This window comes from Heptranchias perlo, chromosome 17 (assembly GCF_035084215.1).
Source record: "Heptranchias perlo isolate sHepPer1 chromosome 17, sHepPer1.hap1, whole genome shotgun sequence".
NCBI lineage: Eukaryota > Metazoa > Chordata > Chondrichthyes > Hexanchiformes > Hexanchidae > Heptranchias > Heptranchias perlo.
In genome coordinates this window covers 27,583,531-27,600,292 of record NC_090341.1, presented here as the reverse complement: position 1 = coordinate 27,600,292, position 16,762 = coordinate 27,583,531, and the positions used below count along the sequence as shown (strand labels likewise).

At 43.3% G+C, this 16,762-nt stretch overlaps 1 protein-coding gene across 4 annotated transcripts in view; it reads right to left on the bottom strand.

Moving 5' to 3' along the window:
• Positions 1–16,762, bottom strand: part of LOC137334211 (monoacylglycerol lipase abhd6-A-like) — a 70,547-nt gene that overhangs the window by 14,232 nt on the left and 39,553 nt on the right. For all 4 annotated transcript variants that reach the window (XM_067998809.1, XM_067998811.1, XM_067998810.1 and 1 more), the window contains 4 exons: positions 15,481–15,637; positions 8,376–8,489; positions 3,057–3,189; positions 986–1,143 (listed from right to left, as the gene is read on the bottom strand). In XM_067998809.1, the coding sequence (XP_067854910.1) occupies positions 986–1,143; positions 3,057–3,189; positions 8,376–8,489; positions 15,481–15,637 (562 nt within the window). The remainder of the gene's footprint in view (positions 1–985; positions 1,144–3,056; positions 3,190–8,375; positions 8,490–15,480; positions 15,638–16,762) is intronic.

Below are 16,762 nucleotides of genomic sequence, written 5' to 3'. Positions count from 1 at the left end.
TAAACACAACAACCTCTTAACAGCTAAATATCACCACCATGCACCAGTCCCAAAGTAACTATGAGCAACACCACAGGGAACCTATATAAAACCTTAGGATTTGCAACATAAATTATAGGCAAAAATAACTCCATTAGAATGTATTATCAATTCTAAGCCTTATCCATAGCACAATTCCACATTTTAAAAAAATTCCTGTTTACAGGGCTACTCAGTGGAGCTCCATATAGAGATATTTACAGTGTGGCAGATGGGTGAGAGTGATTCATGGCACAGAGATCTCTCTGCAACATGTCCAGTCACAAATGATGGTGCCAGTGCATTCAGCCTCTTTAGAGAAGGAAATCAGGTCAGCTGTGTTCCTCCTACTTTCTATCAAGTAATTGCTTCCCCGCTGAATATAAAAAAAGTGCAGAGAGGACACGTGCGCTTCAAGTGGCATATGATGTCTTCTGGGCTACGAGAAAAATCCTTCAAGAGGCAACTGCCCACATATAGAGATGTGGCATATGAAGAGGTTCAGGGGGATCAAATCCGCAAGGATACAAACAATATTAAAACTATAACTGAGATGGTTTATTATACCCTTTGAACAACTTCAGGATCAATGCAGTCTTGGTACAGGTCAATATTTCAAATATGTGCAGCTGAGTGCTGGAGGAGTACAGTACTCAGCTGCTTCTGAGGAATAGAAAGGATATTGACCTCTGTTGTCAGTGAGAACATTTGTTGGTAGAGAGACCATATGGTTGATGTCAGCTTGCGTGTCAGGGCCTTTTGCCCAACATGAAATGTCTGTTCTCCTCCAGAATGCAGCATGATGCTGGTAAAAATTATTTTTCTCAAGATATAGAGGTTTCATTATTATACAGCTGAGACATAGAAGGAGGAAGCAGTTTGCATCAGAAACACTTCCCCAAGAAGTTACTTGCCCTTTTTGACAACCTCCATTGCAAGCAGCTAAATTTGAAATGAGGTCACATACCTGCTGAGGTACTTTGAAGCGGACATAGGAACAAAGCTTCAACATCTCCTCCATCTCCTCAGGAGTAGATGGAATTAGGGGGATTTTGCTAACGTCTCCCGTTTGCTCCAGTGACTTCAGTTCTTTCACAAATTTACTTTCATTGGGATATTGCAGACCTACACCCAGAAGGAAAGATTTCACCTCATTAAATTGAAAGAGCTATACATCAGTCACTCTGAGGTCATGGTCTAGTTGAGTTTTGCGTGCTTTGTCTTCAGTATATCATGAGTTAATGCCCTGTAAATGTGGATCCACCATGGCTTTGGACTCTCCGTATGAAATAGAATACATTTCCAGTCAACAGATGACATCAATGCTTTAATGCCTGTTTTGTACAGCTTGATTGCTCCCAATCTGCTGCAGTATAGGCCTGAGGCAAAGTCAGATGAAATGAATCATGTGAACGGGATTCAAATGAGCTACAATAACCTTCATTAAATCTCAGATGTCACATTAAATTTTAAACCATTTAAAATGAGTCGGCACTTTATCTGCTCTGTTACAATATTTTTTCTTTTCATTATCTTCATGATCCCTTGCCTTATACCAAGCATATTCTGCTACAAAGCTCCTGAAATACAGTACAGAAATGAACGAATAGATACTACAACCGTTACCTGATTTTACAGCTTCTGTTACTGGTTTTCCACCAACTTCAACTGTAGCCTAAGGAAAGATTATAACAGTCTTGCACTAACAGCACTAAGATGTTACAAGTAGGATGACTTCAGTCTCACAGTCCTGAAGACAAATGAGTGAAATTCAATCTCTCAGGCAGCGTGGCTGTTCTAGTATAACAGCACTAGACTTGCAACTAGCCAGCATGAATTAAACTCTTTGATTTATGCTGTCTGCTGCCACCAGAAACAGCTCCAACTTCAGAGGAAGGGGGCAGCAGTGCTACTGACGGAATGGAGGACCATCTCAGGAGGTGGTTTCTCCGCAAGCTACGAGCGGCAAATAGTGGTGGTGCCGCTGCTGGTGCTGGATGCCGCATGCTGTCATTTTGTTCTAGTCATATTTGGAATGAGCTTTCAGTTCCCAGTACAGAACAGCAACATGTTTTTTTGCTTTGCTGGCCTGTATAAACCTTCCTGATATAGAGGAAGATCCACAGCGAGGAATCTAAAATCATAATTGTGCCTGGGAAAGTACTGTTTGTGCACAAGATGAAGCATGCGCAGTTGCTGTTAAGTTGTGATCATGACTTCAGAACAACTGTGCATGTGTGGTTTCATAAGTATTGATCTAAATTCTTCTACACAATCTAAACAGGTGAAACCCGAGGTCTTAACAAGTCAGTTCTGCAGAATATTGATATTGGGCTATTCCTCCTCACATTCTCTGACCTGTTGTTAGGCACCTCTTTTTCCTGTACCACTGCTACCTCTCACTAAGGTGACTGCCCTCTGAAATTTTTGCTCCAGAAACCTCTCTTCCCTCCCAGAGATGTCGGATTGTTTCCAAATCTACATCAAGTTCTAAGGTCACGAGCTCAAACAATCTCAGTTGGAGACATTTCTTGCAGATGTGTTTGTCTGAGTCGACATCTGCTACTCAAAACACCCAATTCCTGCAGGAACCGCCCATCACTGTCCCTTCCTGTGCTGCCATTCTTAATGTAAATATTAGTTAAATTTATATTCTTATCCACTTAAATTTCAATTAAACCACTGTTCTTCCTCTTCTGCTCTGAATTCCCACTCTAGCTAGATCCCTGTTTTCACTCTGTTCCCAACTCATTCCATTATCAGCTCACGCCATGGTGTGCTCTACTCAAATTCAATTAGCAACCAGTTACATTTGTTAAGTCCAAATATTAACTACCAGTAAGCTCTGAATGCCTGGTATTATGGGAGTACAGTAAACATATTAGGGGAAGTTTTTCAGCAAAAAGCAACCTAAGGTGCACAGGTAATATGCTCAAAATAATGCTGGGAGAATTTGGTCATGAACTTGAAAATGACAAAACATCAGAGGTCAGTATTCCATTGTCTTAAACTGAAGTTCAGAGTCAGTAAGAATCTACCTGCAGGACAGATGAGAGTTAGGCCACAGATGTCCGTTGGGTGCCGAGCAGCGTAAACACCAGCAACATTACCACCCATGGATGTACCAATCAGATGGAATGGTTTCCTATTCAACCCAATGCATTCAACAAACTGGAAAGAGAAAAAACAAGTATTCAAAGTTTAAGACTCAGCTCAACTAAGTTGTGGAATTGACCTAAATCCTCAGGCTCTGTCTCCAGAAACAAGAGTGTGACCTGATTAACAGTTTCTAAATAAACCACAATGCCTCTGCTTCTATATCTATGGAATAAATAGGAGTGTGTTGTGGCTTTTACAAATAGGGCAGATCAACAAGCCCTTCTGCAAAGTAAATTTTCACAATTTGTAAGCCACAATATTTCATTAAAAGAATTTGAAGGATTACAGAATGCACAAGACGGCATCACAATTCAGTGCATTTCCTTTTTAAATTTACTGGAAGCTTCCAGAAGATTATCAGTTTTGGAAAATCCATCACATGAATCAAGGATTGTCCTTTGATGCCTTACCGAAAGGAGAGATCAGTGTAAGAATTTAATCAGCTTCAGGAGCAATCCGTCTCGCATAAGGATGATGTCCAATTATATAAAATGCTAAAGCATCATGAAGACTTTACTATTGTGTATCATAGTAGGTACAGCACAGGAGGCCATTCGGCCCATCATGCCTGTGCTAGCTCTTTGAAAGAGCTATCCAACTATTTCCATTCCCCTGCGCTTTCCTCATAGCCCTGTAAATTTTTTCCCTTCAAGTATTTATCCAATTCCCTTTTGAAAGTTACTATTGAATCTGCTTCCACCACCCTTTCAGGCAGTTCATTCCAGATCATTACAACTCGCTGCGTAAAAAAATCCTTCCTCATGCTGCCTCTGGTTCTTTTGCCGATCATCTTAAATCTGTGTCCTCTAGTTACCGATCCTTCTGCCATTGGAAACACGTTTCTCCTTATTTACTCTATTAAAACCGTTCATGATTTTGAACACCTCTATAAAATCTTTCCTTAACCTTCTCTGTTCTAAGAAGACCAACCCCAGCTTCTCCAGTCTCTCCACATCACTGAAGTCACTCATCCCTAGCACCATTCTAGTACATCTCTTCTGCACCCTCTCTAAGGCCTTCCTATTGTATGGTGCCCAGAATTGAACACAATAGCCCAGCTGAGGCCTAACCAGTGTTTTATACAGGTTTAGCATAACTTTCTTGATTTTGTACTCTATGCCTCTATTAATAAAGCCCAGGGTCCCATATGCTTTTTTAACAACCTTCTCAACTTGTCCTGCCACCTTCAAAGATTTGTGCACATACACCGCCCCCCCTCCCCACCCATGTCTCTTTGTTCCTGCACCCCCTTTAAAATTGTACCATTTAGTTTATATTGTCTCTCCTCATTCTTCCTACCAAAATGCATCATTTCACATTTAAGAACATAAGAACATAAGAAATTGGAGCAGGAGTAGGCCAATCGGCCCCTCGAGCCTGCTCCGCCATTCAATAAGATCATGGCTGATCTGATCCCAACCACAAATCTAAAGAACACAAGAAGTCGGAGCAGGACCCGGCCACATAGCCCCTGGGCCCTCTCCGCCACCCACAGGGCATTGACCGATCCGAACTCAGCTTCATGTCCAATTTCCTGCACGCTCCCCATAACCCCTAATTCCCTTTACTTCTAGGAAACTGTCTATTTCTGTTTTAAATTTATCTAATGATGTAGCTTCCACAGCTTCCTGGGGCAGCAAATTCCACAGACCTACCACCCTCTGAGTGAAGAAGTTTCTCCTCATCTCAGTTTTGAAAGAGCAGCCCCTTATTCTAAGATTATGCCCCCTAGTTCTAGTTTCACCCATCTTTGGGAACATCCTTACTGCATCCACCCGATCAAGACCCTTCACAATCTTATATGTTTCAATAAGATCGCCTCTCATTCTTCTGAACTCCAATGAGTAGAGTCCCAATCTACTCAACCTCTCCTCATATGTCCGCCCCCTCATCCCCGGGATTAACCGAGTGAACCTTCTTTGTACTGCCTCGAGAGCAAGTATGTCTTTTCTCTGCATTAAATTTCATCTGTCACGTGTCTGCCCATTTCACCAGTCTGTCTATGTCCTCGTGAAGTCTGTTACTATCCTCCACTTTGTTTACTACATTTCCGAGTTTTGTGTCATCTGCAAACTTTGAAATTATACCCAAGTACAGGTCATTAATATAAATCAAAAAGAGCAGTGGCTCAAATACTGACCTCTGGGAAACACCCACTGTTTACTTCCCTCCAGTATGAAAAACAAGCGTTCACCACTACTCTCTGCTTTCTGTCTCTTAGCCAGTTTTGTATCCACACTGCCATTGTCCCTTTAATCCCATGGGCTTTAATTTTGCTAACAAGTCTATTATGTGGTACTTTATCAAATGTGTATGGCAAATAATAGTGTATTTTTTCTTTTCACATTGTACAGTAATTTTTTAATCAAAAAGTTCATTAGAATAACTCCTAGCTACAGTCAACATCTGAACAGATGTTTAACATTAACTGTAACAATTATTTGAATTAAAGACACCAAAATAGGTCTGATTTTGTTAAAGGGAAGGTACAAGTTACCATGGAGATAAGCTCATTGACCATGTGAGCCTATGTTCATTTATTCAGAATGTTAATTAAAACCTTATGTCATCAGGCGTTTCATGCTTGAATCAAGGAAAAAGCTTTTTTGAGAAACGTTAAGACTAATAGGCCCTGGCTGCAGCTTTTCAATAACAACTGGGAGTTGACAGATGGAGCTAGCTCAGAACTGTACACTAAACAGTTGTAAAAGTGGGTCTTGTATTAATACATTTTAGGAAGATGCTCTTAGTAAAATCATAACAGCATTTAGTATTAAAAATCCTGGCAGACTCAATCTAACTACTTGACTTCATATCCATTTCAGTAAGCAGCCTATTCCATTTGCAACTAGGACTTTACTAATGTTTGACATCAGAGGCAGAATTTTAACTCTGAAAAGCGGGTGGGTTGGGGGCAGGTGGAACATTGAAAATCGCAACAATTTCAACCCGCCCATGTCCGGTTTTCACCGGGACGAGGGACAGGCATCCTACCCACTCCCAGGAGGTGGGCTGGTCACTAAAACCTTTTAAAGAGTCTGCAGGCCTCCATTTTAAAAGGTTTTGCGATTTCAACTCCTAGGGGCTGGGATTCCCAGGCCTTCTCCTTCACGCCACGCAAAAGGAGGCGAGAAGGCCCGAAACTGCAGGAATGCTTCCCTCCGATCTCCCCCCACCCCTCCCGCAACAATCGCAGACCGCGGCGATAACCTCCCTCCCCCAATAGGGATGACCCCCGAACCCGACCCCCCGCCCCTCGGTGACTGACCCCCGATCCCTCCCCCCATGACTGACTCCTCTGATGACTGACTTCCCCCCCCACCCCGTGACCCCCATGCCCATTGATGCCCCCAGGTGCCCCCATGCCCCCCCCCATCCACACAATCAAAGACTTACCCAAAGACTTACTTTTTCATGTCCTCTTCCTTGCTCTGGCCCCATCCAACTGAGGCCGGCCTGTCAGACTGGCCAGTCGGACAGGAAACCGACAAAAAAAAATGTCATTATGTCAAAATTGTAAGGACGTCCGGGAAACGCGTTACTTCCGGATTTCCCATCCGCAATTCGACCCTCCCTCACCCCCTTCCTGTCTCCGGGTCAAAATCCTGGCCCAGGAGTTTTTAATTCTCTCTCTAGTTTAATTCCAATAGCTAGAGTGCCATTATGACTCTTCCAATGGCTCTGCAGATTTCTCCAGGTTCGATCCTCAGTCAGTGCTGAGTTAACTGATCCTATGGCAGAATTCATTCGACAGTGAAGGTTAGTGGGCTACTTGATCATGGCAACATCGCACCTGACCTCAATACTGTTCTCACTAGACATCCATACATGCACACTTCCAGCAGAAGACCCAGGTTAGTGATTAGGAACAGCAATCCTGGCTGAGTTATCTTTCCCTAACGTGCAAATCTTGCTTCCCTAACCAATGGATGTTGAGGCTAATTAAGTTTAGGGTAGGGAAAATCAGCTATAAATTTTGATTCTGATCACTATTCAGTGATCCCTCCTTGAAGTGCGTGTATGTGTGTGAGGATAATATTGAGCTAGGCTGTAATTCTTCCATGAACAAATAATCTACCAACATTCACTGTCAAAGCTCATGGTTGAATAATGAATCCTTGGCTTTTGTGGGCGCTCAGTGCTTGTGGAACCATATCCTACCACGGAGTCAACATAGACTGAGGAGGGGTAAAAATTGGGGAGAAACATGTTTGAAAAAGACTCAAGTTAAGTGCCATTTAAGTCACCAAGCCTTCTTTGGGAGGTAGTATATCTGGGCTCTTCTGACAGCAAGTGATTCTGGTTGTGATCGACTTGCCCATTCAGCCTAGCGATATGGATCTTCATTTAACCTTTGAGTAACAGCAAACATGCAAATCTTGTTTCAATTACCATGTCTGACCCACAGTACAAAAGAGGTAAATTCAGCACCAAGGGAACAAATAGAATTACAGAACTGCTGCAAAAAGAGCATCAGTTTGAAGAAATCTGCCTGTCAGGTGGCATAAAATGTCCCATGGCATTATTCAAGGTGTCCAGGCCAATATTTATCCCTCAACCAAACATCACAAAAACAGATTATCTGGTCATTTATTTCATTTCTGTTAATGGGACGTTGCTGTTCATAGATTGGCTGGCATGTTTCCTCTATTCCGACAATGACTATGCTTCATTGGCTGTAAAGTGCTTTGTGACATCCTGAGGTCGTGAAAGGTGCTATATAAATGTAAGTCCTTCCTTCTATTCATATAAAAGCTCTGTTTGAATTCTGCCCTTGATTTGATTATATAGTTTAATATTTTTCATTGAATTCAAGGGTAATCCTAATCCAAAAACACATGAATATCTTTTGACTTGCAGTCTGTGTGACTATGTTACCAGATATTAGAAACAAATCTCTTTTTTTTTAAATGGATAACAGAGCTGACAGATGTGGTGACAAACCCAAGATCAGAAATGTTCTCATGCAAATACTTTCCAAATTGGAGGAACTCAAACAAACCTGTGCAACAAATACTTGCAACAAGAGGTAAATGATTACCCCCACCCCACACACATCTACTGCAGAAAGCCAGATATTCAGGAACAGGGACATCATGGAACAGGTGGCATTTCAACCATGCCAGAATGATATGAAATTCTAATTTCAGACACATAAGTAATTAAAAGTTCAAAGATGCAGTAAAAAAATAACTCACCTGGTGAATCCTGTTTACTTGTCCTTCTATCGAGTAATCGTCTATACAAGTACGAGTTGTGCCCTCATGGCCTGGCATGTCAACACAGATCAGGTGCAGGTTCTTAGGAAGAAACTGTGAAAGAACAATGCCCAATCTAAGCTACTTTTGTTCAAGAACCAGAAAGCCATTTGGCAGAGTTTTGGCACATTTCAACCTCTCTCAGTGATATCACGTACACTATTTATTGGTTCTTCATTAATACAGAAACAACTAATCAAAAGACTCTTTTGTGCCACAGGTGAATGTTATGACCCCAAAAATCCACGCGGGTGAGTTTTGCGTCACTGTGTCTGGACCTGCGCCCACCAAAACTCTGCACAGCTGAATCCCCCAGAATCTCTTAGCTCAGCTCATTTGTATATCCTTTGGAGAATCCATTTGCACAAATCCCATGTAAAATGGGGGTAATGAGCTGGGAGTGCTTGGAAATTAGAGTACAGCCTTTGAAAAGCACAGCCTTTCATGAGGCCGAAGATTGCAGCAGCAGGCTGGGGGAGCTGCAGGTAAGTAGCTAAGTAATTTGCTCATTGAATTCAGTTAGGTAGCTGCACTGGATGGCTCATGATTTTTTTAAAACCACTTTTCAAGAAGGTTTTCCACTGGGGGATCTGGCACACACAGCAGAAGAAAGGACAAGGGCATTGCATCGAGGAATAAGAGAAGAACTGACAATTTCAGTGCTGCCTCATTCTCCTTTCCTCCATCCTCTTCTGCTCCTCCTCCATGATAAGGAGAACAAGAGGGGCCGAGGCGAGAGCGGACCGGGGAGAACAGGAGGGGCCGAGGCGAGAGCGGACCGGGGAGAACAGGAGGGGCCGAGGCGAGAGCGGACCGGGGAGAACAGGAGGGGCCGAGGCGAGAGCGGACCGGGGAGAACAGGAGGGGCCGAGGCGAGAGCGGACTGGGGAGAACAGGAGGGGCCGAGGCGAGAGCGGACCGGGGAGAACAGGAGGGGCCGAGGCGAGAGCGGACCGGGGAGAACAGGAGGGGCCGAGGCGAGAGCGGACCGGGGAGAACAGGAGGGGCCGAGGCGAGAGCGGACCGGGGAGAACAGGAGGGGCCGAGGCGAGAGCGGACCGGGGAATCGAGAGAAGCGGTGCTGAGCACCAGGGGAGGAGCCCCATTCACTAAGAACAGAGAGAGTGACATTACAGTGAACAGAGAGGAGGAACCCTGAGACCCGGAATAAAAGGGTAGGTTAACTGGATAAATAAACAGTAAGTAAATTAATAATAATCAAGTATCTAAAGGGAGTTTAGAAAAGGTTTCTAAATACAATGGACAGGCAGCTGAGACCCATTGCCTGCAATTCCTGCACTATGTGGGAACTTCAGCACGCTTCATATGTTCTGGAGGGTCACATGTGCAGGAAATGCCTTCGGTTGCTCGAGCTCAAGCTGAGGGTTTATGAGCTTGAGGGGCAGCTGCAGACACTGCAGAGCATAAGGGAGCTGAAGGTTTCCTGGACCATATGTTCCAGGAGGCGGTCACCCCGCAGTCAGAGACTTCAGGATAACAAGTGGGTGGCCATCCGAAAGGGTAGGACGAGGTAGGCAGTGCAGCAATCTTCTGGGTGTGTGCCACTCTCAAACCGGTATTCAGCACTGAATGCCAGTGAGGAGTGCAGTCCTGAGCCGGGCACCATGGGGCAAAGGACTGCACAAGGGAGCACAGTGAAGTGTAGAAATGCAGTAGTCATAGGGGATTCAATAGTGACCACCGACATGAGTCCTCCATGGTGTGTTGCCTCCCTGGTGCCAGGGTAAAGGACATCACGGAGAGGGTGCAGAACATTCTGCGGGAGGGAAGGGGAAAAGCCAGAAGTCATGTGGGTACCAACGACATAGGAAAGAAAAGGAATGAGGTTCTCTGGTCAGAGTTTCAGGAGCTAGGGAGGAAGTTAAAAAGCAGAACCTCAAAAAGGTAGTAATTTCTGGATTACTTCCGGTGCAACACGCTAGTGAGTACAGAAATAGGAAGATAAGGTAGGTTAATGTGTGGCTAGGGACATGGTGCAAGAGGGAGGGCTTCAGATTCTTGGGACCAGTTCTAGGATAGGAGGGACCTGTTCAAGACAGACGGGTTGCATCGCAACAGGGCTTGGACCAATGCTGTGGGGGAGGGTTTAAACTAACATTGCAGGGGGATGGCCACCAGAAAGGAGAAACAAGATGCACAAAAGATTGGGAGAAACTGATAGCACTAGAGTAAGAAATAATAAGTATTAGGTGGGATCAGACTAAGAGAGAATACGAGAAGGTCTAAGATAGGTTTAGAGTGCACGTGTGTAAACGCACAAAGCGTGGTAAATAAGGTTGGTGAGTTGCAGGCGCAAATAGCCACATGGGAATATGATGAAAAGGCGATGAGAGACCTGTCTCGAAAAAGGGCAGGATTGGGTACTAAATCTTCCTGGATACAAGGTGTTCAGGAAAGATAGGAAATGAAAAAAAGGAGGGGGGTTGGTGACAGTATTGATTAAGGAGAATATTGCAGTGCTGGAGAGAGAGGATGTCCTTGAGGGGTCAAAGACAGAATCTATTTAGTTAGAATTAAGAAACAATAGATGTACCATTGCACTACTGGGTGTATTCTATAGGCCACCAACTAGTGGGAAGGATATAGAGGAGCAAATTTGCAGGGAAATTACAGAGAGGTGCAAGAACTACAGAGTAGTGATAATGGGGTACTTCGACCATCCTAATATTATTACCCCAATTATTACCCCTAGATCTAATATAGACTGGGATAGTAATAGGGAAAAGGGCAAAGAGGGGGAGGAATTTCTGAAGTGTGTTTAGGAGAACTTTCTTGATCAGTATGTTTTCGGCCCAACGAGGAAAGAGGCATTGCTGGATCTAGTTCTGGGGAATGAAGTGGGTCAAGTGGATCAAGAGTCAGTGGAGGAACAGTGATCGTAGTATCATAAGGTTGAGATTAATTATGGAAAAGGACAAGGAGCAATCTAGAATAAATATACTTAATTGGAGGAGGGCCAATTTCAGTAGGTTAAGAATGGATCTGGTCCGGGTAGAATCAAAGGTTGGCAGGCAAAAACTGTAATTGAACAATTGTCGACCTTTAAAGAGATGGTTCGGGTACATTCCCAAAAGGGGGAAAGGTGGGGAAACCAAAGCCAGAGCTCCCTGAATGACGAAAGAGAAAGAAAGTAAGATGAGGCTGAAAAAGGGGGCATATGACAGATGACAGGTTGATAGTACAAGTGAGAACCAGGCTGAATATAGAAAGTACAGAGGAGAAGTAAAAAAGGAAATAAGAGGGGCAAAGAGAAAGTATGAGAATAGACTGGTGGCTAACATAAAAGGGAATCCAAATATTTTCTATAGGCATATAAATAGTAAATAGGTAGTACAAGAAGGGGTGAAGCCGATTCGGGACCAAAAAGTAGATCTACTCATGGAGGCAATGGGCATCGCTGAGGTACTAAATGAGTACTTTGCATCTGACTTTACCAAGGAAGATGCTGCTGTCAAAGTCACAGTAAAAGAGGAGATAGTTGAAATACTGGATGGGCTAAAAATTGATAAAGAGGTGGTAGTAAAAAGGCTGGCTGTACTTAAAGTAGATAAGTCACCCGGTCCAGATGGGATGCATCTTAGTTTGCTGAGGGAAGCAAGGGTGGAAATTGCAGAGGTGCTGGCCATAATCTTCCAATCCTTCTTAGATATGGGGGTGGTGCCAGAGGACTGGAGAATTGCAAATGTTACACCCTTGTTCAAAAAAGGATGTAAGGATAAACCCAACAACGACAGACCAGTCAGTTTAACCTCGGTTGTGGGGAAATTTTTAGAAACAATAATCCAGGACAAAATTAAGAGTCACTTGGACAGGTGTGGATTAGTACAGGAAAGCCAACACAGATTTGATGAAGTAACAGAGAGGGTTGATGAGGGCAATACGGTTGATGTTGTGTATATGGACTTTCAAAAGGTGTTTGATAAAATGCCACATGATAGGCTTGTCAGCAAAATTGAAGCCCATGGAATAAAAGGGGCAGTGGCAGCATGGATATGAAATTGGCTAAGTGACAGAAAGCAGGGAGTAGTGATGAATGGTTGTTTTTTTTCGGACTGGAGGGAGGTGTACAGTGATGTTCCCCAGGGGTCGGTACCAGGACCACTGCTTTTTTTGATATATATTAATGACTTGGATTTGGGTGTACAGGGCACAATTTCAAAATTTGCAGATGACACAAAACTTGAAAGTGTAGTAAACAGTGAGGAAGATAGTAATAGACTTCAAGAGGACATAGACAGGCTGGTGGAATGGGCAGACAGATGGCAGATGAAATTTAACGCAGAGAAGTGTGAAGTGACACATTTTGGCAGGAAGAATGAGGAGAGGCAATATAAACTAAATGGTACAATTCTAAAGTGGGTGTAGGAATAGAGAGACCTGGTGGCATATGTGCACAAATCTTTGAAGGTGGCAGGACAGGTTGAGAAAGTGATCCTGGGCTTTGTAAATAGAGGCATAGAGTACAAAAGCAAGGAAGTTATGTTGAACCTTTATAAAACACTGGTTCGGCCACAGCTGGAGTATTGTGTCCAATTCTGGGCACCACACTCTAGGAAGGATGTGAAGGCCTTAAAGAGGGTGCAGAAAAGATTTATTATAATGGTTCCAGGAATGAGGGACTTCAGTTACTTGAATAGACTGGAGAAGCTGGGGTTGTTCTCCTTACAGCAGAGAAGGTTAAGAGGAGATTTGATAGAAGTGTTCAAAATCATGAAGGGTTTAGATAAAGTAAATAAAGAGAATCTGTTCCCATTGGCGGAAGGATTGAGAACCAGAGGACACAGATTTAAGGTGATTGGCAAAAGAACCAAAAGCGACATGAGGAAAAACTTTTTTACGCAGCAAGTAATGATGATCTAGAATGAGCTGCCCGAAAGGGTGGTGGAAGCAGATTCAATCATGGCTTTCAAAAAGGAACTGGATAAATACTTGAAGGGAAAAAATTTGCAGGGCTAAAGGGAAAAAGTGGGGGAATGGGACTAACTGGATTGCTCTTACAAAGAGCCAGCATAGGCTCAATGGGCCAAATGGCCTCCTTCTGCGCTCTAACCATTCTATGATTACATAATGGCATATAAAGGTATGCCCATAGGGAATGACAACCCTGCATCCGAGAAGGCCTCAGTGTGTGTTCAAAATCCCCCAGTGGTCTCGCCCTCCTACAGTCAGTCAGAAGTCCAAGGCTGTCTAGACTCAATGCCAAAAAATTGCTCCAAACATCATTCCTAGTGGCAGTAATCATGACTCAAACTTTCAGCAGTCTTAGCAGATCCTGGCAACAGCTGCATCCTATATTTTTCATTCCAACTTACCCCTAGAACAGTGCAAGTATAAAATCAGGAAATTTGGGGGAGTGTTGTCATTGCTCGTATTTTAATATATGTTAATTAGGTATCGGGGCTGCAGTGGGCAGGTCGTGGGAAGGGCCAAATTGCGCAAGAAAATTTGGGGGGGGGGGGGGGAAAGAGGTCGATTATGGGGCAGAAAACTGACTTCCTCCCCAATTTGCTAGCCAGAAAAAATACTTCACATGGCAGACTCACCAGAAAAGGAATTTCAAAGTCCATTGCTTTAGTGGAGATGGATTATTTCTGAAACTGTTAGTCAGCTGTTTCCTAAGATTATACAATGCACCATATTATGCATGCACCGGCAAACCCAATGACACAAATCTACATACTGCTCCCTCCTGCATCAGTGATTTTTAAAAACCAGTTACACATTTAATCTTTGCTATAAACTTCTATTATAATAGAGATGAAAACAGGGTTTCCCAATGATTTTGAGTGAGTACATGCTTGGTGTGGCATGAAATTCAATCTGCAGTCAGTGTCATGTTAGCTGATTTCAGCTGGAGCATTACAGTTGGTTTCACTGTCCCTGGGTAGGGGGAGGGAGGCACATCAGCCAATGCTCCTCCTCCTGATTACAATTCAGTGACCCCCTAATGGACACTTGTATACATTGGTTGAGGATAAAATTGGGCAGCAGTTGAGCATCCTGGCGACACTCACTAAAGAATGGCCTCTTGGATAAAGCACTGGATGGCTGCCAGTGACCACGAAACTGTATCTCAGCATGAACCACCACCTTCAAGAAAGAAGAAAAGGAGAAATGGGAGGAAGAAATGAAACATGTTCAGTTGTTTTCTACCATTCCATAAGGTGTGCACTAACCACTCACCTCTACACTGACACAGGACTGCATCATGGTACATAAACTCGCTCATGGAGGATGCAGCAGCCCAACACATTTATTTGTAAACACATTTGACGATTAGTTTGAACAACATCGTGTGACAGCATAATATTTTCTGCCTTTGGAGCGGTGGGCAGCCCAAGCAATCTCTGACGTGTAATACTGTACCACAGGAAAGTCTGAACTACTTACTTTTTTCACATTTCTCTATCAGAGGGATTGTTTGAAACTTAAACTATGTCCCGTCAAAACATAATAAAGTGCTAATCCTCATGATTGAGATGTGTGAAACAAATAAACTTTTTAGACTTACTTTAGTAAGCACATAATTAAGGGGATCAAACCAAAACTCTCAAGTTGCTTTTACATTGATGTCAGTGAGGTGTTAGTGCTGCTGGTTCCTGGTCTTGTCTAGGCTGTAGCAACCCCCATGTAATTAGATTCACTAATCCAGCACGTTTACATTGAGTTTGCTTCAGGAAACTGCAGTGCAAGCACTCCTCTGATCGCAGTATAAAAACAGCTTTATTTTTGTATTTGTGAAGCCATATAAATTCATTAAACTCACAACTTTTGGTATTCAAGTTTACAGGCTGTGAGGCAATACTTGCACTCGACACAGCCACCTTCCTAACTAGAGTATGAACTGTGACTGTGCGCACAGGGAGGAAGGTGATTTAAGAAAATGAGGAAATAATGGAATGACAAAAGGAGCTGCCATTTATGAACACAGTAGTCGCTCCTATCAATTAACAAACACTTTCACGCCTTTTAGATATTTTGTCAAATTGAAAGAAAGAAATGAATGGTTAGAGCAGGAACTAACCTTCACTACAGACAGCCACATGTCCTTGTGAGCTGATAATCCATGTAACATCAAAATGGAAGGTTTACAACTAGGTTTCCCACGGGATGAATAGCAGAATCGATAGTTGCCATAGTCGGCATATTTAATTTGCATACCTAATGTTGTTCGCCAGTACCTGTACAAAACACAACAGTACAGTATACCTGCAAGTCGATCACACACAAGTGACAGCTTTTCTGTTATTTCTCGCATGTTTTTCAATACGATCTTGCTGTGAATGACCAAAAAGGTTATGTCTTCATGGGTTTAGAGTATCAGTGTTTTCTTTAACCACATGAGGTCACATAAGACACAGTTCTCACAGAAACATAAGAATAGGAGCAGAAGTATGGCCCCTCGAGCCTGCTCCGCCATTCAATAGGATTATGGCTGATCTTCTACCTTAGCTCCACTTTCCCGGCCTATCCCCATATTCCTCGGTTCCCTTAGTGTCCAAACATCTATCGATCTCAGTCTTGAATATACTCAACGACTGAGCATCCACAGCTCTCTGGGGTAGGGAATTCCAAAGATTCATAACCCTCTGAGTGACGAAATTTTTCCTCATCTCGGTCCTAAATGACCGACCCCTTATCTTAAGACTATGACCCCCTAGTTCTAGACTCTCGAGCCAGGGGAAACAGCCTGTCTAACCCTCTAATAATTTTATACGTTTCAATGAGATCACCTCTCATTCTTCTAAACTCCAGAGAATATAGGCCCACTCTACTCAATCTCTCCTCATAGGACAACCTTCTCAACCCAAGAATCAATCTAGTGAACCTTCGTTGCACCCCCTCTAAGGCAAGTATTCTGCTTTTCTATTCTTCCCACATTTCTCCACGTTATACTCCTTCTTGCCCACTCACTTAACCTGTCTATACCCATTTGCAGCCTTTGTGTGTCCTCCAAACAGCTTTCTTTCCCACCTAGCTTTGTACCGTTAGCAAACTTGGATACATTACACTCGGTCCCTTCATGTAGGTCATTGATGTATATTGCAAACAGCTGAGGACCAAGCACTGATCCTTGCAGCACCCCGCTAGCTACAACCTGCCAACCCGAAAATGACCCGTTTATTTCCACTCTCTGTTTTCTGTCCGTTAACCAATCTTCAATCCATGCTAATATATTACCCCCAATCCCATGAGCCCTAATCTTGTGTAACAACCTCCAGCACCTTATCGAATGCCTTTTGAAAATCCAAATATACTATATCCACTGGTTCCCCCTTATTTATCCTCCTAGTTACACCCTTAAA